The sequence below is a fragment of the Trypanosoma brucei genome, chromosome 9, assembly GCF_000002445.2.
Source record: "Trypanosoma brucei brucei TREU927 chromosome 9, whole genome shotgun sequence".
NCBI classification, from domain to species: Eukaryota; Euglenozoa; class Kinetoplastea; order Trypanosomatida; family Trypanosomatidae; genus Trypanosoma; species Trypanosoma brucei.
Window position 1 is genome coordinate 1,778,886 of NC_007282.1, and position 24,690 is coordinate 1,803,575.

The following is a 24,690-nucleotide window of genomic DNA, read 5'->3' on the forward strand; positions in this document are numbered from 1 at the left end:
TGGTGTACTCCCACTTCAAGGTTAAAAACACTGGTTGCATCATTCTTATTTCGGTTATTAACCTTCCCTCTTTCCCATCGGTAACGATCTTGGGTCGTCACACACACTTGCATATAGCGTGGTCAAAGCACAGCCGAATAAAACAGAGAAGGAAAGGGGTATTGAAGTGGGCAGAGGGGAAAAAGAAACTTTTGCAATCACCATGACAACCCTTAAAGGTGGTGGTGATAAAACCTATCGAGAAAACTGTCTTCCCGCGTCGGGTGATAACTTCGTTATTGACGATATTGGGTCATCCCCAGCAAGGGATTTACCCCCGGCTCATAATAGTGTCGGGACGAAACTAGGGAATGACAGTTTTGGCCTGCCGTTGTACGTGCCGCTTCAAGATTCAGGTCGGCCCGGTAAAAACAGCAGTTTGACTGTACCGTGGTCTTTGCGCAAAAGTGATGGGAGAAAGGAAGTTAGGGTTTTAGAGTTTCTACGCTCTCCGCAGTTCTGGCGGCAGGTGGAGTTCGCTCTCCGTGTTACGTTGATCGCTGTGTTTCCCTCGGTCGGGCTTGTCGTTGGATTCATTCCCCTCAATATTCTTGGGACGTCGACGTCCGTTCTTTCTGCTATTGTCTTGGCATCCAAGGTCACTGTTGGTGAGATGATTGCTTTCATTTTCACATGGTTACGCGCTGGCTGCATTTGGTTACCTTTTGCAACGTGTGGGGTGGCGCTCGGCCTCGGCAACCATATCGGTGTGTGGTGTGCCTACTATACGTTGGTGCTTTTCGTTATCGCAACATTCACAGAGAATATGGTGCGTAGGGTTTGTCTTTTGCTCTTCAACATCTGCATGATTGGTCTCCTTGTGAAACCAGACAGTTCTTTGGTGTACCCTTCGCGTGTTATGGCCGACTGGTGCATTGGAACCCTTTTATGCGCCCTGGCAGTGTTTGTACCGTACCCCATCTTTTCCAAAACACGGGCGCAGAAGGCCCTCTGCGAGATCGCAAATTGCACCGGTGCTGCCTTTACAGGTATGACGTCCTGTTTTTGGTCACCTTCTAATGTTGAACGGAACATGTCTATGACAAAGGTACGTATGCTGATTGCAACCGTTGATGAGGCATTACAAACATTCTACCTTGAACAAGACCATTCGTTTTACGAGTTTCTATTTGATTCCGGTGATGCACGGAGGGCGCGCTGGTTTAAGGCACAGTTGTTTGAGCGTCTTCGTACGAATCTGATCGCTCTCTCTCAGGTTCTTGACATGGTAGAGGGAAGGCCATGGGTGATCGACGAATCAGAGCGTTCTCTTGCGTTTGGCCAGCATTTGTCCCCGCATATTAAAGATGTCGCGGCATCTGTTGACAAGCTCATGGACGCACTCACCTCTGCCCACACAATTAAGGCTGTGAGCGATTTGGATGAGCTCTTCACTGACGTAAGTGCGGCGACAAGGAAGCTTCAGCACGAGTTCAATGCTGCACGTCTCGATTTGTTTTACCAACACCGCCCCGAAACGCTGGAGGAATTCGTTCCCTTAATGACGTACTTTATGTTTACTATAATTAATTCGCACGACACTATCTCGCAATTTGGTTGTGATATGTCCAAGGTAGAGGTGTCTCGGATGTCGTCTGCGAAAGTAGTTGTTGCGAAGGTCGTGTGGGAACCCTTTAAAGAGGAAATCGAATACGTGCTAAAGCTGTTCAGAACTTTTCGACGACGGGAGATACAGCGGCTGATTGAAGCAGCAAAGGTAAGTGCGGCGATGATAGCCACGGTTGGTTTCTCCCTCCTTATTGGCGTTGACAAGGAGTCTCTTTCTGGTCCTAGCATCATTGCCTTCGTCTCTGGTAGCAATCCCGTAGAGGCGGTGCAAGCGTCGGTGGTACGTCTCACAGCTTGTATTTTGGGAACTGTTATAGGTTTCTTTGCTGGTACGTATTCCTCAACTCCAACAGACAAAATTATATCCGTGTGCGTACTTATGTTCATTGGTACCTTCTTTCGAACTGACAAAGATTACGGTATATTGGTTGTCTACGCAATGTTCGTATTAATACCCTTGAACACAATGGAATCCACGACGACGGAGGACACCTTGTCTCGTATGAACCAAATCACCTTCGGTATTCTCATTTATATCATCATAAGCGCGGCTGTGTTTCCACTGAGCCCGAGTCTCATACTTCGGAAGAAGCGCATCAACATCTTGATCAGGTTTGGTGAGGCCGTTACAAAATTGTGTGGTCTGTTTTCAAAACCACTGGCTACTGACTTACTTGCCGATGGGAGCAACGATCCCACAAGTAACGCTCCAGTCGGAAATGATAGTGTCCTAAGGTCCAACATATCGGCTTCAAGGGCCTTCACCTTGAGTTTCAGTGAGCGACTTATTGTCTCGACGGATAGCTGCATGGAAGAGATTGATGCTCTGCTGAACGAGACCTCGCGGCGCCTTAAGCGCACGGTGCCATTTGAGGCTTTCGCACGGAAGGAGCGCGGTCTGCTGTTCGTGCACTATCCAACGAAGGCATGTGAAAGGACGGCGTTTACTCTCAATCGCATGATGGGGCTACTGAGGTCAATGTGGTGTAGTTGGTCGATTTTACGAAGTCAAAAGGCGTACACACCCGAGATGCGACACATTCTCCGCACACTGCAGCCCATCGCACTGGATGCCTCCAGTTCCTTTAATCGATTTGTAGACCTCATGTGCTATGCGTTGCGGAACCCCACTACGGCACTCCAAACTGAACTTATGCAAGCTGTCTTAGACTTCATGCAGTCTGTAGAGGAGTTGTGTCTACGGAAGAACCACATCATGATTGCGGTTATCACAAAGGCAGTGAATGCGGAGTATGGCATGAATAACTTAACTCATGGGAATGGTAATAGATCTCACCGCTCCGAAACTTTGACACCTCCGTGTGACGCGACCGGTTTGGCGACATCGGAATGTGCACGGTCTAGCGGAATAAAGAGTTCCGCCCTTCCGCTGCTTCGAAAGAAAACCTTCAATTCAATAGACTCCATGGGCATCTCTGGTCAGAACATTGTGTCGTTATCGGATAACTTCGTTATGCCAATATCGGGAGAGGATTCAGAGGGACTGCATGCCTTGTCGTTGAGCCTTTCTATGTTTTCGAATGATGCGAAGCTCCTTTTGATGAGTCTCGAAGAAATGTTGGATCACATGAGGAAAACCGCTTAAACTTGATAGGTGTGAGAGCTTATGATTTTCAGTTTGTGCAACTGTTTAGCAGCGGCTCTGAAACCGTGATGACCCCATTTACAGTACGAAGAGGTGAACAGGAGTTTTATTAATTTTGGCGGAGATTACTCAGGTAACGGGGCTATAGCGATCGTCGTGTGTCGAGCCGAGGTGGTGCTGCTGATCACGCACGATTTTTTAAAGAAAATACTACGTCTGTAGACAGATATGTGAAACAAAATCTGGGAAATTCTTTGACGGCATGTGTGTGACGGGAGCAAGTGAGCGATGGGGTCAATAATGCGTGGGGTTTCCCCACTTTTCATCAAATACAACCCCATTCTATTATTTTTATGTTATCGTTGCCTGATGCATGTAGGTGCTACACGCTTAGGCGATTTGTGGTCTCAAGGGTTAAACATATGAGCGTTTTCCACCCCCTCCTTCTACGGTCTCCTTTCTAACTTTTTTGTTTTTGTTTTTGTATTTTTCTTCTTTTTCTTGTTTTCTTTGTTTCGTCACTTATCACGCACACCTTTCTGGCGTCCGAGTGTCACCAGCGTGTGTGTTCGTGTAACTTTGTTGTATTTTCCTCCTCTTGAGTGAAGCGGTTGGTTGGGCTTCATGGAGGAATATGAAAAACTGTGAAGGAGAGGAGGGCACATGATGGTGACTGAGACGCCACTATGATGCAACTCCTCTTGAAGGATCATAACACATTGCGGGTGCCAGTTCGTCACGTTCATTTGTTTGTTTATGTGCGCTGTTAGTTTGCCTAAGTACCCTGTGGTTTGAGGTTCATAAACACGCATGTATCATTTGAAAGAACTGTGTTTCTTTTTTTTTTCTTCCCCTTTCAGTCCTGCTTTTAATGATTGCTCGGACAAAACAGAACAAGAAGTGATCGAAAGAAGAAGGCTTAAGATAAGAGGGCTTCAGAGAAACTGTGTTCGTGAGGGGGATGGGTGGAAGAGATTATGTGCCGTAGGGAGTGTGAGGTCAGTGCCACATGCGCAAAGCAGTGTGCTTTCGTTGCGTTATTTCCTTCTTGTTACTTCTTCCTTTCTCTTCACTCTTCTTATAGCGCCTCCCGCTTTTTTGTTATTTGTCTTCACTCATTCACTTATTATTTTTTTGCCATATAAAACCCGATGCAAACGGGGATAAAGTGTTGTGTTTATAATATTCCCCTTATTTCACACGAATTCATCCCTGGATCATCGCTCCTTGCCCTCGCTATTTCACCAACCGCCAAATCACACGTAAAACTGGTATTAGGGAGGGGGGAAGAAAGGGAAGAGAGAAGGGATGATGCCCCAAAAGAAAGTCATTAAGAAAATGGTTCTGATTGAAAACAAAACAAAAAATAATAAACCACGGGGAGGAAGGAGTGTGCATTTGGGGTTATATGTAGGAATGTAATGGTGTAAGGATGATGCATAATATTCTCTCCACATCTGGAACATCAAACAACTATGTGTGATAATGGTTGTGTTTGCGCACGAAGGGAGATTTCGCTAAGATAAGTAGTAACGGTGTTGTTCATCAATATGGTCGACCGATGTGGCCACACTACCTTCTACCACCCAATCTAGATGTTTTCCACCGTCTGAAGAAGAAATATTTTCTTTTTTGCTGTCACCGTGTTGAATTCCGATATTCATTTCTTTTTTTCTTTTCTAGGCTTCTGTAACTAAAAAACGTTTCCGCGACCTTACTGCGTGCCACTTGACAATGAAACGAAATAATGTGCGCATTTCCGTTGAGTGACGCACGATATTTCAGTTAGCTTCTCAGAGTGTCTCATGCTGTACGTAGTGCTATGTCTTGTGCCCTGCCGAATACGCTCGTTACCTGTATTTTCTGTTTGTTATTTCTTATACTATGTAGATACACCCACAGAGCTCGACACTGGAACTAAACGAAATCGGAGTAACGATGATTGGCACTATGGAAGACGATGGTGTGCCAGTTATTTTACCACAAGCTTCCTCAGATGATGTTTCCACGTTAACTCTCGTGAAGCGTTTCGTACTCGTTGGGACTCCCCTCATGGTCACGACTCTAGCTCAGTTCACGCTTAATGCCGTTATGATGGCTATCATCGGAAAACATTTTGGCGTGAAAGAGCTCGGTGGGGTGTCGCTTGCACTTGGGATGCTCAACGCAACTGCATTTGCTTTTTCTGCGGGACTTTGCGGTGCGTTGGAAACTGTGCTCTCACAGACATATGGAGTATTTCAGTCCCGTGGTGGTGAGGGCACTATGTACCTCTACGGCACCTATACTCAGCGGATGGCGGTGATGTTATTAGTCATTAGCATTCCCATAGGTATTGCAGTGATATACATTGACGTGCTGCTGAAGTCTCTTGGTGAGCGGCCAGAGGTTGTCTATTACACCGGGAGGTTTTGCTGTATTGCAGCTCTTGGCATTCCTGCATTGCAGTTCTCCCAGTTGATCAGTCGTTACCTCTCTTGTCAACACCAGACAGCTCCCCTTTCAGCTGTAGCGGTTGGTAGTGCAATACTTAATCCGATCTTGCAGCACCTCTTCATTCGTATGTTTGGCTTTAATGGCTCACCGATGGCGTGGGTTCTTCTGTACGTTGTTACCGATGTGCTTTTGGTTGCCTACACATATTATACCAAGACTTACGTGACAACATGGGGTGGCTGGGACTCTAACGCAGTAAAAAACCTGAGGCCATTAGTGAACCTTGCTGCACCTTCTTTGGCTATGTCGTTGGTGGAGTGGGTGGTACTTGAAGTCATAATGGCTTGTGCCGGGTTCGCGCCTCCGACAGATCTCGCTGCTTTTTCTATTACTGTGCAGGTATTTAGTGCTTGTTGGGGAGTGGCCTCTGGCACGATGTTGATAGTGTCAGTGTTCATTGGGAATGCCATAGGGGAAGGTAAACCACTGCTGGCGAAGCGGATAGCGAACATAGCAATTGTTATGGTCGGTGTGACAACAATACTTGACATACTGTTGTGCTGGAAGTTCGAGGATCGGATACCACTTCTTTTTTCTGATGATAAGGAAGTGGGTCATGTGTATCGCAAGCTGATGCGTTTTGTATTCCCTTACCATGCTGTGGACACGTTTCAGAGCACTGTAATGGGGATACTGCGTGGGTGTGGTTTACAGAAGATTGGCGCTGTGATTATTGGTGTTACTCTCTGTGTTGTGGGTGCTCCCCTTGCATTTTTTCTTTTCTTCTACGTGGGTGTGGGTGTTGAGGCCCTATGGATTGGTCCGCTGTGTAGCGTGACGTTTGTTGGTGTTCCCCTGTACATATATCTCCTTTACTGGTATATTGACTGGTCTAAGTTGCAACCACAACAGGAGAGCTTGGACCTTGCGGTGGAACCGTTTATTTCGGTTAACAATGCACCACTGGAAGAGGATATGTACGGTGCTGTTGAGAGTCTTGGAAGTAAGGATTAGGTTGCAGCGCTAAGGGTGTGTGATATGCTGAGTTGTGTTCCTTCCGATATGGATGTCCTGTTGCCTTGTGCATTTTCTAATCATTTTGTTGTTATTATGCTTTAAATTTTTCTTTGCTGCGTAAGCGGAGTGTGACGCACGGTATTTCAGTTAGCTTCTCAGAGTGTCTCATGCTGTATGTAGTGCTATGTCTTGTGCCCTGCCGAATACGCTCGTTACCTGTATTTTCTGTTTGTTATTTCCTATACTATGTAGATACACCCACAGAGCTCGACACTGGAACTAAACGAAATCGGAGTAACGATGATTGGCACTATGGAAGACGATGGTGTGCCAGTTATTTTACCACAAGCTTCCTCAGATGATGTTTCCACGTTAACTCTCGTGAAGCGTTTCGTACTCGTTGGGACTCCCCTCATGGTGGCGACTCTAGCTCAGTTTTCCATAAACATGGTCGTTATTTCAATGATTGGTGTGCATTTTGGCGTGAAAGAGCTCGGTGGGGTGTCGCTTGCACTTGGGATGCTCAACGCAACTGCATTTGCTTTTTCTGCGGGACTTTGCGGTGCGTTGGAAACTGTGCTCTCACAGACATATGGAGTATTTCAGTCCCGTGGTGGTGAGGGCACTATGTACCTCTACGGCACCTATACTCAGCGGATGGCGGTGATGTTATTAGTCATTAGCATTCCCATAGGTATTGCAGTGATATACATTGACGTGCTGCTGAAGTCTCTTGGTGAGCGGCCAGAGGTTGTCTATTACACCGGGAGGTTTTGCTGTATTGCAGCTCTTGGCATTCCTGCATCGCAGTTCTCCCAGTTGATCAGTCGTTACCTCTCTTGTCAACACCAGACAGCTCCCCTTTCAGCTGTAGCGGTTGGTAGTGCAATACTTAATCCGATCTTGCAGCACCTCTTCATTCGTATGTTTGGCTTTAATGGCTCACCGATGGCGTGGGTTCTTCTGTACGTTGTTACCGATGTGCTTTTGGTTGCCTACACATATTATACCAAGACTTACGTGACAACATGGGGTGGCTGGGACTCTAACGCAGTAAAAAACCTGAGGCCATTAGTGAACCTTGCTGCACCTTCTTTGGCCATGATGATGAGCGAGTGGGTCGTACTTGAAGTCATAATGGCGGGCGCCGGGTTCGCGCCTCCCACAGATCTCGCTGCTTTTTCTATTACTGTGCAGGTATTTAGTGCTTGTTGGGGAGTGGCCTCTGGCACGATGTTGATAGTGTCAGTGTTCATTGGGAATGCCATAGGGGAAGGTAAACCACTGCTGGCGAAGCGGATAGCGAACATAGCAATTGTTATGGTCGGTGTGACAACAATACTTGACATACTGTTGTGCTGGAAGTTCGAGGATCGGATACCACTTCTTTTTTCTGATGATAAGGAAGTGGGTCATGTGTATCGCAAGCTGATGCGTTTTGTATTCCCTTACCATGCTGTGGACACGTTTCAGAGCACTGTAATGGGGATACTGCGTGGGTGTGGTTTACAGAAGATTGGCGCTGTGATTATTGGTGTTACTCTCTGTGTTGTGGGTGCTCCCCTTGCATTTTTTCTTTTCTTCTACGTGGGTGTGGGTGTTGAGGCCCTATGGATTGGTCCGCTGTGTAGCGTGACGTTTGTTGGTGTTCCCCTGTACATATATCTCCTTTACTGGTATATTGACTGGTCTAAGTTGCAACCACAACAGGAGAGCTTGGACCTTGCGGTGGAACCGTTTATTTCGGTTAACAATGCACCACTGGAAGAGGATATGTACGGTGCTGTTGAGAGTCTTGGAAGTAAGGATTAGGTTGCAGCGCTAAGGGTGTGTGATATGCCTTTTTTTTTCTTATGTAGGGTTGTCAACTTTTTTCGTTTCTGCGTAGAGTGTGTTGCTGGTGCCAGGTTGGACCCCATTTTTGGTAGACTTTGTTTTCGGTTCGTGAACTGTATTTGTTTGCTGTGAATTACTTGCGGACGACCGATAATGTGGTTGCTGTGCTGCAACGCTTAATTTTTCCATATGCGTGTTTGGTGTTAGTAATATGTTTATGAGTAACAATTTTGTTAATTAGTGTTGATGTTGTTGTTGTTGTTTTTATTTCCTTTTCGTTTTGATTAATTTATACATGAGCACGCACACCCACGAGCGCATGCACGCATACACATACATCTGTATATGCTCGTGTGTATATATCTGGGTAGTACCTTGTAAATTCCCCTTTACAGTTGTGAGCAATGTTGTATCACCTTAGCGTCAACTTGCTACGAGAATGGTACATAGGTCAGCGCCTTTTCTGTTCTGTTTTTTTTTTAATTTTTACAATCACAATTGTCGTTATATGATAACTCCCACCTATAGTCGAGTGCTGAGGGGGTAGGGCTGGTGGATATACGTAGGTGAGGTGTTGATTGCCCTTAATTGTTCCGTACGGGGAGTTCACCTTCACAATGGTGACCATGGAAGGAACCCTCGCAGCAGTCAGTGGTATATCAAATGTGGGGAGGCACCCTCCAATAACGGTGCTATTGATGGAATTATTTAAGATCGCAATGCCGATGTCGATTTCGCAGATTGCGCAGTTTAGTTTCATGGTGGTGATGTTGATTTGTGCGGGGCATATTGGCGTTCATGAACTAGGGGCGGTGTCAATTGCACTCGGTATTCTAAACGCCACCGGGTTTGCTTTTGGTAGTGGGTTGTGTGGGGCGCTGGAAACACTTCTGTCACAATCATACGGCCAAAATCCGCGGAGTACCATGTATGGGGTATATGCACAGCGAATGTTCTTTATTTTGATGGTTTTCGTTGTGCCCCTGTCCGTTTTCCTTCTCTTTGTTGAGGGTATGTTGAACGCACTGGGGGAGCCACCTGATGTTGCTGTGCGAGCAGGACACTTCTGTCATATTGCAATTTTTGGTCTCCCATTCTTTATGGTGTTGGAGCTCCTGCGCCGTTATTATGCTAGTCAGCACCAGTCCAACCCCGTGTTCGTAACCCTATTGGCTGCAGCACTTGTAAATCCCATAGTGGAAGGTGTTTTGGTATATATATTTGGTTATACTGGTATTGCTTTAGGGTGGGTATTCGTAATGCTTGGGATGGACATTGCCCTCGTTTGTTTCCTCAAATGGTCTGGATTGCATACTAGGACGTGGGGCGGATGGAGCAGTGCAGCCTTCAGGAATTGGTATCCAATGCTTAAACTCGCTATTCCTTCACTTGGCATGGCGTTCAGTGAGTGGACAGCAATGGAGGTAAATTCACTATGTGCAGGACTTCTAAGTACAGAGGAGCTTGGGGCTTACGCCGTGACTAGTCAGATAGCAAACTTGTGCTGGAGTGTTGTTTCTGGTCTATTTATCGCTGCAACGGTATTAGTAGGGAACAGCCTGGGCGCGGGAAACCCTGATCTTGGTAAGCAGTATGCACTTTTATCGTCCGTGCTGGTTCTCGTGGTGTCATTGTTGAACGCAGCGGTGGTTTACAAGTTCAGGGACAGGATACCACGCATTTTTACCCATGAAGATGGGATTTCAAAGCACTTTTCGGATATGGTTCCCTATTTTTTAACTTTTCATGTGTTAGACGCCGTTCAGTCGAATTTTTTAGCGATTTTGCGTGGTTGTGGACTCCAGTTGGTTGGCGTCGCTATTGTGTTTGTTTGCTTGACCATTATTGGCACCCCGTTAGGTATTTATCTCGCATTTGCGCGTCATTACGGCGTCGTGGGACTTTGGGTAGGCCCGGTTGCGAGTTGCGCAGCGTTTGGCATTCCGGCCTATTTGTACGTGCTCTTCTGCCGAATCGACTGGGCGTCTCTGCGCCCCCACTTGGAGGAGTGCGAGATGAAGAAATTCGTCGAAGTCACGTTGGTGGATGAGGACGAACTCACATAGGCTTCCGTCATCCCCATAAATTTCATCCCTTTCCTCGTTATATTGTTCTTTTTGCCTCCTTTTCCACGTTTTTGTCTTTGTTCCTTTTGTTTTTGGGCGTGCGCTTCTGTTGTGTTCTTTTGTCTTTTTTCCCCCCTTGTTTTGCCTTCTAGGTGCTCCCTCCAGTGTCTTATCGCCCCCAATTTTTTCTTTGAACCGCTACGACTTGTTTGTATTTTTTTTTTTTTTGTGTGTGGGAGACGAGAAGTGTGTTTAGAGCACGCACATGCACACATTCCACTTATACATATTGTTTGTGTATACATTGGTATGTGTGTATATAGAAGTGTTTTATTCCACTTGTATGCGGTGATTTAACATATATATATATTTTGTTTTAAAAGAAAGAAAAGCAAAGGATACCTACACACTACCTTCATAGGGAGGTTAGTTGTTTCCGTGCGGTTACATGGGTGGGTGGGGGGAGTGAAAAGGGAAGGTGTACACCGGGTGCCGAGCGTGGTACCTAAAGAAATATGGAAGAATAAAACAGAGAAAGAAAGGTGGTAAAAGAAAGAAAAGTGACCTGAAGCGCCGCCATAAAATGCTACCTTCAATTTTTTTGTGTTTACAGAATTTTGGAAGGTCTTACCGACTATCTGTGTACTGGATAAGGGCGCGGTGGTCATTTGCTTTGTTCACTCTTCAACGGTGACGATCTGTGTTCTTCGTAAAGCTACGTTGCTTCCCTCTTTTGTTGTCGCTCAAACCGTTCGTGATGGCTTACTCTTCTTTAATTGTTTTGCAAACTTACCAAACAGTTTATTCTTTGTTTTGTTTCGTTCCCTTCTCGTTTTCTTCGTTTCCACTATTTTTTTTTGTTTGTAGTCGACCTTTTTGTTTTTTCGGGAATATTGACCAGGTGTTTTGTTTTTATCTTTTATTGGTTCGGTTTTGCACATGGGTAGCAAGGGCGACGGTACGACACTGGACCCGCTTCCAGCCGATTTTTTTTTGTTTCCTCGCCAGAATGAAGGATTTCAAATCCCATATTTCCTCACTTCAGAGGAGGAGGCGGCTAAAGTGCGGCCGCCGCCGGTTGTAAAGACGCTGCAGCAACGCTTGGATGAGCTTTCAGAAAAGCAAAGGATCGTACTTTCTGAATTTAAGGTGACTGTGCAGGGCACTGAATGGTATGACGAAGGGATGCATGACGACTGGGCGCTCATTCGTTACCTTGTTGCCTGCGACTTCAAGGCTAAAAAGTCTTTCGAGATGCTGCGCAACACAACTAAGTGGTGGAAAGAGAAGGATGTAGCTAATTGGGTGTGTGAGAAATGCTTGAATAATCCCAATAGGCATATGATGCAGTTTGTAGGGTGGGATTTAGAACATCGGCCCGTTTGCTTTATGTCGATGCGCTGGGGTCCTGATCGCTCGGATCCCATTCCTCACTGCGTATCCGCTTTCAACCACCTTTTGCAGTTGATGCCAGTGGGTGTGGAGAAGTGGGTGTTTGTTACAGACTTTGAAACATACTCTCACATGAAGGACAGCAACCTTCGTGTAGGCACAACTGTGATAAAGACCATACAAAATCACTTTCCAGAACGATTGGGGATGATAATTCTTGTTAATGCGCCTTCCGCATTCAGTTTCCTCTGGAAGTTGTCTTCGTTTGCTGTAGATGAGAAAACGAAGCAAAAAGTAGTCTTTTGGTATACCAAGTCGACGCCAAATGTCCGTAACGAGTTTCCCAAAGTGTTTCCTCCGGTACTTTCGTCATACCTGTGTGACGCCTATGATCGCTCTAAAGCGTGTGAACTTCCTGCGTCACCCGTGTGGTACCCCAAAGCAGATAATGCGGTTGATGGTGAAACCCAATGCGTGTATCGCCTCAGCGCGAGCAGTGAACAGAAGAGTCGGTAATACCACCACGGACCTTTTTCAATGTTTTAAGCATTTTATTAAAGTTTCTTGTTTTTATCGTGAACTAGCACACACATATATATGTACATATTGTATTCCTTTGGCTTCGATATTGTTGTCACAATCATCATCATCATCATCATCACTATAATTATAATTATCGTTATTATCACTGTTATTTCTACCCTCTCCTCACGTTACCATTTCATGGTTTTAGATCTTCTCTACCACTATTTTGAATCGTGCGGCCGTCTTTTACCCGTGCGCATAAATAAATGGACGACCATAAATATATAGATTTGTGTTGTGCCATCTTTGTTTGTTTTTGTGTGTGCCTCCGTACAATTGAACCGTAGCCACCTGCGCCATTATTTGTTTAGCCTTGCCGCAAACAGGATCGGCTGTAAGTTCGTTTTGTCTACTCTATGTTCGCATACGCGCTTTTCTTTGTTTTATCGTTTTCATTAATTATTATTATTTTTTTTTTCGGTGCGTTTTATTTTATTTAGTCTTTCGGATATTACTTTTAATCGGTCGAGGGATTGGCGGGAAAATATGTATGCTATACATATATATTTTCGTTCGCGGTGGGTGATAAGTGTGCCAGTTGGATAAAGCATGTACGTGCGTATTAGAAACCCGCTATGATGCGGTGGCACCACCTTATATTTTGGTAAGCAATGCAAATACGAATAATAACAATAACAATCTGCGATCTGTTGGTTAATACATACATCTACCTGTATGCATATATCGCATTTTCCCCCTGCTGCTGTCATTTTTATTTTTTGTGATTCTGGAGCGTTGTTGAAAGGTGAGGCAAAAGAAGGAAGAAGGGGTCACACCTTTTCGGGTGGTTTCTTTCACAAAAATAATAATAAAAGAACGCGATATTACCACTGCAGTGGTTGGTGGGTTTCGTTGGGTGCTGGGGAGAAGGAGAGGAAATACGCGGCAAGTGATACAAGTGAAGAGGCACCTTCATGCTTACTTCATCCTTCATCAGCGATGAAGATAACTTTTCTCAGCGACTTGAGCATATAAATAGGGAAATGAAAGCTATCATGGACCGTACAGGAGTGGAACGAAGCCAACTTCTTAACATGGAGGCGCGAGGCTCTGTGATGAGGAATTTGCACGACGGGTTTCGCATTGGAGGTGTTTCCCACACCTCCTTTACGACTCCGCTTAACACAACACCACCTGTCTCTCTGCCTCCAGGTCCCACCTCAAGTCATGATATTTCTGAGGATATAACGATGAAACGAATGATTGATGAGCGCGTCGGGGAACTCCGGGGGTCATTTGCTCAAATGCTGTCTGATACAATTAGCAGCTTGAACCTAAATATTCAGCAGCGTTTTGATGATGCTCAGAGGTCACGACTGGACTTTACGGAGTCCCTGCGAGAGACAGCTGACACCGCGAGGCGTAGCGTGAGTGAACTGCAAACTGCGTTTAGTCGGATGAAACGTACAGTAGATCGCCCTGTAGAAGAATTGGCAAGGGAACTGCAAGAGCATGTGTCACGGAGCAATCAGGAAAATACGCGCGTCCGTGACGCCATAGCTTCCCTGGAAAATGAGGCACGGGTGGAACGACAACGTGGGGATCGGCGCATAGATGAACTCGTTCGCCGCCACCATGACTTAGTGCGTAATTCACTACTGGAGCTTGACGCGCACGTTGACGGGTTGCGCGATGAGCTCCAGGCGATGGTTCGACTGCAAAGCAAACAGGTGATGGAGGAGTTGAGCTCAACACAGCAACAAGTTGCTCGTCTGCATGGTGCGTTAGAGGCAATGAATGATACCACTGTGCGTTGGGTGGCTGAGTTACGTGACTTAATGGAGGAAAATGCAAAGCGGCGTAGTGAGATGCAGTCACTGAAAGGTGAAGTAGATAACTTAGGTGCTCTTGTTAAGCAACTGAGTAACCAACTTACCACTATCGCTAAAGGTAGTACCCCCATTAGCGGTGAAGGCGGTCATAACACCCCGTTGAGAAAATCAAGTTCTGGTGTGGAAGGTGACGGGGCTTCGCCTGAAACTATTAAAGCTTTGAAGTACACTGTCAATTGTCTTGCGAGTGATATGACACGTATGGGCCGTCAGATGGCGTATATGAATGGTGCACTACAAAAATTGTTTGCTTCCCACAACGCCGGCTCATACGGCGGTGCCAACGGAAATGGGAGGTTTCCCCCACCAGTTTCCGGTGCATCACATGGCAGGGTTGGGGATCATGGGTATGGTGGCAGACCCACCTCCATGAATTCAAGTAATTCCCCTCAGTTTCCCTTCCCTTACGGCGGAACCTCCGCTGGCACACGTGAATTTCAGCACCCGCATATGATGGGAAGCCGTAGTCTGTACAGTGGTGGACTTCCGGGGTTCGGGGCGGGGACAAATAGTCCACCGGCAGTTCACGCAAGTACCACTGACGCATCGCCCATGTCAGCGTATTCTCCCAGAAATTGCTCCCCCTCCTACAGTATGGGGGAGGCACAGCAGTCACCGCAACAACAAGAGCCTTCCCCGATACCTGAGCAGTGTCGTGTTAACAACAGTGAGAGCGCAAGCCCAAAACACAGTGTTACCCAAAATAAACAAACATCTCCCGATGAGGATGAGCGGGCGCCGTCCTCATCCTCTGCATTTCGCTGTGGGGAAGTTGACTCACCCTTAAATGTGGCGTCAACACACTCGCAGAACCATTCAAGCTCGCATCATCGGGGGTCACCCATTCAAGCCAATACGACATCGCCAGGTGTTCTCAGTGAGAAGTCACCTGCAGGACAATCTACGCCACCTGATTCGTATGTGAGTTCACGGAATAGTGTGGTGTTGGATAGGAGGGAAAGCAGGCAGTATAATCCTGCACCAACCAGTGATCTTGAGAGTGAGCTGGACAATAAGAAAATCGCTCGCTTAGCGCTAGACTAGCAAATAAATGTAACGATGAGTATGTGCATGTGAAGCAATTGCATCGAAGTGACAGGTGCTGACAATGACGAGGGGAACTTCGTACAACGCGTGCCCTATAGAAACGGTACGTACAAATAAAGAAGAACAAATCGTGTGAATTAGAAAAGTCAACAAACCATACGTTTTTAAAAAGTTTTTGTCTTGCAACAAGGAATATATTTGATTACTTACCTACCCCTTTCAATTCCCATTTTTCTCACTATCTCACTTTCCAGTCACCTGCTGTATTTTCTCCAGCACTTCACTCGAAGCAACGGATGGAGTAGTGGATAAGAAACAAGTTCTGTTTGTGCGTCTTGCGCTTGTGGGAACGTGCGGTATGGCAACAGCGAACACTGCTAGCTCTTTTCTTTCTGTTTCTTTACTTCGTTCTCCGTTGGTTCGACCTTTCGTTTTAGTTTTAGACGTGTTGCTTATCGTTGTGCGTATGCGGTGTCCCCTTCCTCGCTTTTTATTTTTTTTGTTAACGTAGATTTCATAGCGGGAAAATCCTATTGTAGTTCTTTGTTGTTTGGTGGTGAGTTGTACGTTTTGCATGTTCCATCATTAAACCTTTTGCGCCCCTTAGCTTCCCCTCTGTGTATAGATTTGTGTGTCGTGTTTCTTCCAACACCTAATAGGTCACTCACATACTCATATATATGCGTGCGTGTGCATGCACCTATATATAATACAAATACGAACTCACATTTATTTGTTGAGGGTCCATTTTTCACTCATCACTTCAACGCCGGTTGCCGTAGTTTCAATTTTGCCACTTATGTTTGTTGGTGTTTCATCCCCTTAAGTCCACATAACTTCTTTTGCCCTCTTCGTATATTATTAGATATATATATATATATGTGCGTGTGTTTGTTCATCCTTACCCTTCATGCTATGGCCTCATTCTCGCTCTGTTATCGTTTACCTACCCATTTATTTGCATTTTATCGATACTCGGCATTGAAGTGACGTGCATCTTAGGTTAAATGCTCTCAGCAGCTGCTGCCGTGGCGGGTAAGAGAAAATCTAACAACACCATGACAGGCAGCAACGGTAATGACGAACCCTTTAAGCGTGAAATGCGCACTGTGAAGGTGCCACACCACCGCTTCCCTGCACTTAAGAAAGTTTGGATGGATGTGTACACGCCCATTGTAGAGCAGTGCAAGCTGGAGATTCGCATGAACTTACGGGGACGCAGTGTAGAGCTCCGTACGTGCCCAGCTACAGTGGAAGCAGCAGGAAATGAAGGAAGTAAGGCACTTCTGCAAAAGGCCGAAGACTTTGTAAAGGCGGTGGTTGCTGGGTTTGATGTTAAGGATGCTGTTGCGCTTTTACGTATGGATGACGTGTACATTGAGGGATTTGAGGTGAAGGATGTACGGGCTAATTTGCAAGGTGATAATCTCTCTCGTTGCATCGGCCGCATGAGTGGATCACATGGAAAGACGAAGCACACCATTGAGAACGTGACCCGCACACGTATTGTCATTGCAGATACGCACATTTGTATTATGGGAACAACACAAAATATTCGCGTAGCGAGGGACGCCCTCTGCGACCTCATTCGTGGCAGTCCTGCAACGAAGGTTTACACGCGTGTGCGCGCCGTGATGAATCGTGTTAACGATACCTTTTAATATGCTTTATAGCTTATACATCCGTCCACATCTGTGTATGTGTGTGTGTGTGTGTGTGTGTTGGAGATTGAGGAACATGTGCAGGGGAAAATTACACAACGCGTGAAACCTCACATGATTTTACCATTGGAGGTAATGTCGGTGTTGCTGATTGTGATGCATTTCTCTGTTTGTTCGTTCGTTTGTCAGTGTTGATTCTCCCGCTCACACTTGAGTTGTGTTTGATTCGATGTTTTTTTCTGTTCAGTCGATACGTTCTGTTGTACCTTGTGATGGGACCTTCCAACTCCCAAAAGACGAGGCAAAAGCAACAACAGCAAGGAAGAAAAAAAAAATGGAATGTAAAGAAGGAAGAAATTAAACTGAATGAATCACATGACGAGGGAATGCATGTGAAGGGGGAGGGAAAGATGAAGCTATACCTTTACAAAAGGTATCATCTGTAGATTACTGGTCGCACCAGTGATGTAGTGCGTATACGAAGAAAAATGGTGTTATATTATAATCGAATAAACGTAAAATAGTGGGAGTAGGAGAAGGGGAAGGGGAGTATATGAACCACTCTGCCTTTCTCACCCTCCTTTGAGTTGTTGTTGTTGTCCCCTTGAGTGAAATAATTAAGAAAAAAAAATATAACCAATTAGTAATTATTTCGAATCCAAGAGAGTTGTGGTATTAAGCAACTCAAGAATGCACCCCACCTTTAATTTTTTAAAATTAAGTTTATCCCTTTTCAAATGTCACTTTAATGAGTTGTTGCTTTTGGATTTCACCTCTTCCGTTTATTCTTTTTTTTCTTTTTCTCATTTGTCAAAAACTTGTTGAATGCTCTTCATGCTGGTGGTCTCTCCCCTAAAAAAGAGCAATAATACGAATAGGCCAAAGTAAGAAGCAAGCATTCGTCAATAGGCAATTTAAGGCAGGGTTCCGTGGCCAAATCGAATAAAGTACAAGCGCACATCCATACATATACACGAATATATATATATATATTGTAACAAGTCAAAGATAGCTTCAACTCGGTGATGTCGTCGCGGATAGAGCGCGTGGAGTTGTTCAACTTCAAAAGTTATTCGGGTCACGTGACAATTGGCCCCTTGAAAGACTTTACATGCATTGTTGGCCCCAATGGCTCCGGGAAATCAAACCTTATGGATGCGTTGTGTTTTGTGCTAAGTTCCAACTCCACAGCGACGCTACGTGGCGGAAGCCCAACAGATTTTATTCACCGTGGCGCGCAGCAGAGGGAATGTTTCGTTACTGTTGTGCTTCGGCATAGTCGAGCAGATTCGATTGGTTCATCTATTGTTAGTGTTAAAAACGGTGGAAGTGACAATATGCCCGAAACGTCCTTCACCCGCATTGTGGACAGTGCAGGGCGTATTAAGCACAAAGTTAACGGGAAGCCAGTTGGCGAAGAAGACTTCGTGTCGGCACTGAGGAAAGTTAACATCGGCCCTCGCGTTAACAACTTTTTGGTGTTTCAAAATGAAGTGCAATCGGTCTCAAAGAAGAAGGCCCAGGAGTTAACAGAATTTTTGGAGCGTGTAAGTGGAAGCATTGAATTCAAGGAGGAGTATGACCGTTTGAAGAAAACAGGGGAGCTGGCAAAAATTGAGCTCGCCAAAGCCGCAGCTGCGAGACGGGAGGCGGGGTCTGCATTAACCGTTGCTCGTGATCAAAAGAAGGAGACGGAAAAGTACAGCGAAACAATGAAGCGTATTTCTGAAGAGAGGTGCAATGAAGCACTTGTTGAGCTCCTAAGCATTGAGAATCGTATTAGAAAGCAGAAACGGCAGCTCGCACTGCAGAGTGCGGAGCTGGAAAAGCTTATGAAAACCTTTACATCGGCACAGGATGCGGAGGAGATGAAGCGCACGTACGCTGAAAAGAATAAGTCTTACTTGGAGGAAATAAACCAGAATAGGAAGGATATCAGTGACCTGCGAAATTTACGAAGTAGCCTTGACAATGCCATGGTCCGTTTGGAGCACTTGAAACGTAGCCATGATGAAAAAAGACGAAAAATGGAAAGCGTTTTGGCAAACGAGGAGAATCGGTCGCGGCAGAAAGAGCGAATTGAAGAGGAGATACGCAAACAAAAGGCGCTGCTTGCTGCTTTCGACGGGCGCTGCAAAGAAGAGGATAAGAATTATACGTCATTGAGTGATGCACTAAATAAGGAGCAACTGAAGGAGTATGGACGGCTCCGGGTTGCATCAAGGTGTCAAACCAGTACTCTTCGCCAGCAGGTGGATAGGGTGAGAGGTGAGCAGCAATCCATGAGTGAAGGGAAAAAGCAGTGCCTCGTTTCAATAGAGAATATTACAATGCAGAGGGACAATCTCTTGGTGGAGGTGCAGAGGAGCGATGCTCTCATAACAGAACTTCAACAGCGTCAGGAGGAACTGCGGGAGCGGGCCAAAGAGCTTTCCAAGAACTCTGCAATGAAGCAGGCAGAAATTACCCATGCAGAGAGGCGCAACAGGGAAGCCGAAGTGGAGCTTGAAAAGATAAATGCCCAACTTGGCGAGTTGCACTTCATCGAAGAAAACGACAAACGTGAAGCCAAAGTAACGGAAGCGTTGGAAGAGCTAAAGGTTCTTCACGGCGTCCGCGGCCGACTTGTCGATCTCTGCACAATTCCCAACAATAAATACAGACACGCCGTAACGGTGGCACTCGGAAAAAACCTTGAAGCCGTCGTTGTCGATACCAGTGAGACTGCACATGCATGCGTGCGGTATCTAAAGGAACGGCGTCTGCCGCCGTTGACATTCTTGCCTCTCAACTCCGTTAATGGGAGCGCAGTTGATGACAGGTTACGCACGCTTGGTGGTACCTGTAAACCTGTTGTCGACGTCATTTGCTTTGATGCTTCCATAGAGGCTGCCGTGCGCTACGCCCTTGGCCAAACACTCGTCTGTGATACCATGGGGGAAGGCCGACGCATCGCGTATGGGCAGAGCAGTGGGGAGCGTTTCAAAGTTGTGACTTGTGACGGTACCGTTCTCAGGCGTAATGGTGTTGTGCAAGGCGGACTTGCAGCCACACGTTCGCGTGCGCAGAAATGGGACAAAAAGAAGTATGAGGACCTGCGCGCAGCACAAAAACGTTTGATTGAAGGAACCAACGGTTGGTTCGAATCTGAGCTTTCCCAGCTTCGCCATGAACTGCAAGGCATGCAGGAGGGTTTGAGATTTACAGAGCAGCGCCAAAAAGCTGTGAAGGAAGAGATTGAAAGGGCACGAAGTAAGGTCGAGGGCCTGCGTCAGAAGGTGAAGCAGCAAGAGGCCGAACTACACGCAGTAGAAGAGCGTCGCGCTTCATACGAGGAGGGTCTTAAGAGGTGTGAGAAGGAATTGGAGGCGGGCCTAGCAGCCATCAAGCGTGCAGAACAAGAGCTGTTTGGTGATTTTCAGAAGCGTGTGAATATTCCGAACTTGTTGGAATATGAACAGAATGACTTGCGCCGTGCAAATGAGCGTGAGGAGCAACGCCAAACGTTATTGATGCTGATTGGGAAACTTGAGCTATCACTTAACTCAAATCATGGGCATGTGACCTTTGGTTCTAAGGATCTGCGTGCTGAGTGTGAAGAGATCGAATCACTCATCAAAAAATGTGAGGCAGAACTAACAGCTACCAAAAAAGTGGTCAAGGAGAAGGAGGTTAAGGTGAATGAGACGGGTGCTCGTGTGGTGCAGCTGAGGGGAGATCTCATGAAGCTGAAAGAGAGGCGGGATCAACAGGATCGCAGACAGGAGGATGAAAGGCAGAAGTTGAGGCAAGTTCGTCAAGTTGTGAGGATTCTTGAGGCTGGTTGCGAAACATTTCGCTTACAACGAATGAATGTTGTGCGACGTTGCCAAATGGAAAATGTACCCATCCTCTTAAAACCTGTAGATGCAGTTGGTAAGAAACGGTTGCGGCCTTCTGATGCGGATGATCTCAGTTTCAGCGAACCCTTCGCCCTCATTGAGGCCGACACCCCTGATCCTTCACAACAATCCCAACAACAGGACCGACGCCCTGCTTTGAAAGCGGCAGCTGAAGACGGACGTGTTATGATTGACTTCTCCGTACTCTCAGAAAATCTTCGGCTTGTTGCCGCTAATGACGCGCAGTTGTCGCAGTACAAACAGCGCACAGCCTCTTTACTGGAAACTCTTCAACGTACAGTTGAGTCTCTGGGACCCAACCTGAGGGCGGCGACACGCGTAGTTGACTGTGAGGCAAAGCTAGCGTTGTGCAATGCTCAATTCGATGCGGTACATAAGAGGGTGAGAGAGATAGATTCGAACCTCATGAAAGTTAAGCACCTCCGCACCAAGCGTTTCTTTGAAACGTACAATAAAATAGCTGTGCATGTAGGAAATGTCTACAAGGGTTTGACAAAAAGTGATTCCGATGGGCTTGTGCATGGTATCGCGTGTTTGAACCTTGAGAACGAGGATGAACCGTACCTTGGGGGAACCCTTTATAACGCAACACCTCCAATGAAGAGGTGTACAGAAATAGAACGTCTCTCTGGTGGAGAGCGTACAATGGCTGCTCTCGCACTACTGTTTGCCGTACATGCCACCTCACCAACTCCCTTTTTTGTTTTGGATGAGGTGGATGCCGCACTGGACGCTGCAAACGTTCAACGATTGGCGAAATATACTCGAGAGAACTGCAACACAACGCAGTTTATTGTCATTTCCCTCATGGACCAACTGTACCACATGGCTGACATGTTGGTCGGTGTACTGAAGGATAAGGAAAGGGGGAGTTCCTCTATTCTTACGATGGATCTCAGTTCTTATCCCCTTGTAGTGGGTGGTGGCAATAAACACATAAATGGTTATTAGTGACGGATCAAAACGTAATGCCAGCGTTGTGCCCTTTGCTTTTCTTTGTTTCGTTTTCCCTCGGCTTGGGACGGAGTAGGACAAGAGCAGAGTGAAAAAGACAGAATACCATAGAGTAACAGACTGGCTATAGAAAGTATATATATATATGTATATTTCTCTTATATGTGTGTGTGTGTGTGTTTATGTGCCTGTGTATGGACCGTTTAACACCAGGATTACCAAAGGAATTGTGGTAACGCGCACACACCCACACACATATATATAAGAGAAATGAAATATAGTGGGTGTTTTCCTCGAAAGAAGAAAATTGATGTTTTTTTTAAATAAAAAAAGCATTTCCCCTCTTTTAACATGCCGTTTTACTGGTACCTTACAGATTTTTCCTTTTTATCCCTTGGAGGTGGTAGCGGCGAAAGACGTGTGTGTTGTTTGTGTGTTTATGTCTGTTTATATATATATATATATATATATATATATATATATTGGGGGGGGCGAGGCCTGCAAGAATAATATCTTGGCGCGTGGCCACGTTGACTTTTTTAACGTTCTAATTTGTGACAGTTACTGTGCATGCGCACATTTCTCTAGCTATTTGTTTTTTCTTGTTTCGTTTCCGATTCTTTCCTTTTTCTTTTTTTTTTTTTTACTCCTTGTTCCTCTGAAGTTGAGGTTATTTTTACCCTCCTTGGTTATGTGATGGATTATGGTTGGTTTCCTCAACTGTTGATGAGCAAACGGAATCCGAACCCCTCCACTGAAACGACTGCAACTCCTTTGACTTTTTGCTACAAGGACTCAAGGAAGGAAGAACATGGTCACGCACGGCATCTAACTATTATCTGTCTAAGCAAATAAAAAACAAAAATAAAGGTATACGTGCATGTATTTGCAGACGTCTGTGTGTATACATGCTTGTGTTCCATTCGTAAAAGAAACAACACCATCAACAGCAGATGGAGTTGTCGCGGGCTGGTGGACCCAATAATAACTACAGCGCGCCGATGAGTAAATGCTGTGGGAGAAAGGAATATATGTATGTGAACTGTTTTTGAGTACAATTACTTCTTTTTGAAGCTCATTTCCTCCTTTGAAACGAGTTTTATTTTTGTTTTTTGCTGGAAGTGCGGGATGTTTATGTACCAGGTTTCCATCAACTTGGAATGCGTATCTTTTCGTGGTTTGATCGTCGTTGCTGTTTGTGTGTGTGCATGTATGTGTATTGCGCACTTGTGAATTTGCACGTGCAAATGGCCGCGTCGGACGCAGTGAGAATAGTGGTAGTGATTAGTGGATCTCCAAATAGATGGACATATGTGGGTTTGTTCAGGAAACAGACATAGTTTTTTTTTTCACGCCACATTTCGCAGTTGCCGGTGTAAGACTATGAAGAGTTAATTAGAACCACATACTTGCATGTGGTTGCAACCGTCACGTTAATATGATGTCCTCCAAAGGAGCAAGGTTTCCCTCACGTTTTGTCGCTTACTTGTCTCTCTTTTTTTGTTTGTTTCTTACTTCTTTTTTTCTTTCCTCAGTTTACGCCAGTAGGGAAGTAAAAGTGCGTTTGTTCGTACTCATCCTGCAGGCGGAGGGCGATATTATTACGGTGTTAGTGTAAGTGAGGGAGGGCGTCAAAGTTAAGGAAAGGATTTTAATTGATCGACCTCAGGAGGATTTGTGCTGCTAAAAGATTTTGGTGTCGAGCGAGAGGGTGTAGGCGGCGAATATGGGCGCTAGTGAAGCAAAGGGTGAAAATTGGCAGAAAGACTCCGATGTTAGTGGGTGCTGTAAATGTAATGTTAGTTTCTCATTAACAACTCGCCGTCATCACTGCAGAAAATGTGGTCTCGTTGTATGCAGCAAATGCTCCAGGTACAGAATTAACCTATCATCCCACGACTCGGATACACCGAAACGAGTGTGTCGTCACTGTTTTCACACGCTACGCAAGAATGGGGCCGCTGGTTTCGAGACTGGTGTTGGCAGTAGTGCAAGTACAGGTGGTTGGGGGCTTGATGGCAGCGTATCACCTACAACAGAAAAAGAAAACACGGCGGATGACACAAACTTTGAAACTCCCGATGATGAAAAAGCACCAGCTGCTGAGGATTGTGATAGTATCAATTGCTGCTTTGTGGGTGCGGGTTGCGGTGGCTGTTATGGAGAGGGTGCGGATGCATATTACGACACAGGGACACTGTATTCGGATCCGATAACAGCCCTATTGGATGTGGGAGAGAAAACGGCTCTGCAAACAGAGAAGGAGCGTTTACTTCAGCAGTGGACAGAGATTCGGCAAAACGTTGTTTTCGTTGACATTCAGCTACAGGAAGTGGAACGGGTAGGTGAGAATACACCTGTGGGATACTGTCAGGAAGTCGAGAATATTATGCTCCAGCCAGAGCTACCCGAGCGGCTCCGCACTATGTTCCCGTTTCCGCGTGGAGGAGAAGGAAATATGGAGCTTTTGATGAAACCACTTGAACCAATCACAGCACTGACATGTAAAAGTCAGAAGGAAGTTAGCGATGCACTCAGGCAAGTGACCGCACAGCTTCAGCTGAGCCGTCTACCGAATTATTGATGGTCCGATTTGTTTTTGAGGTTGAGGTGAGCCTAATAATCTTCTCTTTCCCCATTCTTTTTGGTCGCAAGCACCACCGGTGCGTGTTAGTTGTATATTCCTTTTCCACTAATGCATCATCCGCTTGAAAACTTTTTATTGAGATTTATTTTTTTGCTGTTTCC

At 45.8% G+C, this 24,690-nt stretch overlaps 11 protein-coding genes across 11 annotated transcripts, besides 8 other annotated features; all 11 read left to right on the forward strand.

Moving 5' to 3' along the window:
- Positions 1-202: 202 nt before the first annotated feature.
- On the forward strand, positions 203-3,214 carry Tb09.211.2880 (hypothetical protein, conserved; the record flags this gene model as incomplete). Its single annotated transcript, XM_822340.1, has 1 exon — positions 203-3,214. The coding sequence occupies one exon, from the start codon at positions 203-205 to the stop codon at positions 3,212-3,214; it is 3,012 nt and encodes a 1,003-aa protein (XP_827433.1).
- Positions 3,215-3,680: 466 nt separating this feature from the next.
- Positions 3,681-3,730: a sequence feature (T-rich).
- A 294-nt stretch (positions 3,731-4,024) lies between these two features.
- Tb09.211.2890 (hypothetical protein, unlikely) lies at positions 4,025-4,381 on the forward strand (the record flags this gene model as incomplete). Its single annotated transcript, XM_822341.1, has 1 exon — positions 4,025-4,381. The coding sequence occupies one exon, from the start codon at positions 4,025-4,027 to the stop codon at positions 4,379-4,381; it is 357 nt and encodes a 118-aa protein (XP_827434.1).
- A 771-nt stretch (positions 4,382-5,152) lies between these two features.
- Tb09.211.2900 (uncharacterized protein) lies at positions 5,153-6,664 on the forward strand (the record flags this gene model as incomplete). Its single annotated transcript, XM_822342.1, has 1 exon — positions 5,153-6,664. One exon carries the CDS (start codon positions 5,153-5,155, stop codon positions 6,662-6,664), a length of 1,512 nt encoding a protein of 503 aa, XP_827435.1.
- A 303-nt stretch (positions 6,665-6,967) lies between these two features.
- Tb09.211.2910 (hypothetical protein, conserved) lies at positions 6,968-8,479 on the forward strand (the record flags this gene model as incomplete). Its single annotated transcript, XM_822343.1, has 1 exon — positions 6,968-8,479. The coding sequence occupies one exon, from the start codon at positions 6,968-6,970 to the stop codon at positions 8,477-8,479; it is 1,512 nt and encodes a 503-aa protein (XP_827436.1).
- A 641-nt stretch (positions 8,480-9,120) lies between these two features.
- Tb09.211.2920 (uncharacterized protein) lies at positions 9,121-10,569 on the forward strand (the record flags this gene model as incomplete). Its single annotated transcript, XM_822344.1, has 1 exon — positions 9,121-10,569. One exon carries the CDS (start codon positions 9,121-9,123, stop codon positions 10,567-10,569), a length of 1,449 nt encoding a protein of 482 aa, XP_827437.1.
- Positions 10,570-11,508: 939 nt separating this feature from the next.
- On the forward strand, positions 11,509-12,477 carry Tb09.211.2940 (hypothetical protein, conserved; the record flags this gene model as incomplete). Its single annotated transcript, XM_822345.1, has 1 exon — positions 11,509-12,477. The coding sequence occupies one exon, from the start codon at positions 11,509-11,511 to the stop codon at positions 12,475-12,477; it is 969 nt and encodes a 322-aa protein (XP_827438.1).
- Positions 12,478-12,588: 111 nt separating this feature from the next.
- Positions 12,589-12,656: a microsatellite.
- A 284-nt stretch (positions 12,657-12,940) lies between these two features.
- Positions 12,941-12,964: a sequence feature (AT_rich).
- A 496-nt stretch (positions 12,965-13,460) lies between these two features.
- Tb09.211.2950 (hypothetical protein, conserved) lies at positions 13,461-15,422 on the forward strand (the record flags this gene model as incomplete). Its single annotated transcript, XM_822346.1, has 1 exon — positions 13,461-15,422. The coding sequence occupies one exon, from the start codon at positions 13,461-13,463 to the stop codon at positions 15,420-15,422; it is 1,962 nt and encodes a 653-aa protein (XP_827439.1).
- Positions 15,423-16,483: 1,061 nt separating this feature from the next.
- On the forward strand, positions 16,484-17,086 carry Tb09.211.2960 (hypothetical protein, conserved; the record flags this gene model as incomplete). Its single annotated transcript, XM_822347.1, has 1 exon — positions 16,484-17,086. One exon carries the CDS (start codon positions 16,484-16,486, stop codon positions 17,084-17,086), a length of 603 nt encoding a protein of 200 aa, XP_827440.1.
- Positions 17,087-17,118: 32 nt separating this feature from the next.
- Positions 17,119-17,147: a microsatellite.
- Positions 17,148-18,111: 964 nt separating this feature from the next.
- On the forward strand, positions 18,112-21,939 carry Tb09.211.2970 (structural maintenance of chromosome 1, putative; the record flags this gene model as incomplete). Its single annotated transcript, XM_822348.1, has 1 exon — positions 18,112-21,939. One exon carries the CDS (start codon positions 18,112-18,114, stop codon positions 21,937-21,939), a length of 3,828 nt encoding a protein of 1,275 aa, XP_827441.1.
- A 136-nt stretch (positions 21,940-22,075) lies between these two features.
- Positions 22,076-22,139: a microsatellite.
- A 113-nt stretch (positions 22,140-22,252) lies between these two features.
- Tb09.211.2980 (hypothetical protein, unlikely) lies at positions 22,253-22,639 on the forward strand (the record flags this gene model as incomplete). Its single annotated transcript, XM_822349.1, has 1 exon — positions 22,253-22,639. The coding sequence occupies one exon, from the start codon at positions 22,253-22,255 to the stop codon at positions 22,637-22,639; it is 387 nt and encodes a 128-aa protein (XP_827442.1).
- Positions 22,391-22,425: a microsatellite.
- Positions 22,534-22,587: a sequence feature (T-rich).
- Positions 22,640-23,423: 784 nt separating the features above from the next.
- Positions 23,424-23,474: a sequence feature (CT-rich).
- A 194-nt stretch (positions 23,475-23,668) lies between these two features.
- Positions 23,669-24,526, forward strand: Tb09.211.2990 (uncharacterized protein; the record flags this gene model as incomplete). Its single annotated transcript, XM_822350.1, has 1 exon — positions 23,669-24,526. One exon carries the CDS (start codon positions 23,669-23,671, stop codon positions 24,524-24,526), a length of 858 nt encoding a protein of 285 aa, XP_827443.1.
- Between the last annotated feature and the right edge of the window lie 164 nt (positions 24,527-24,690).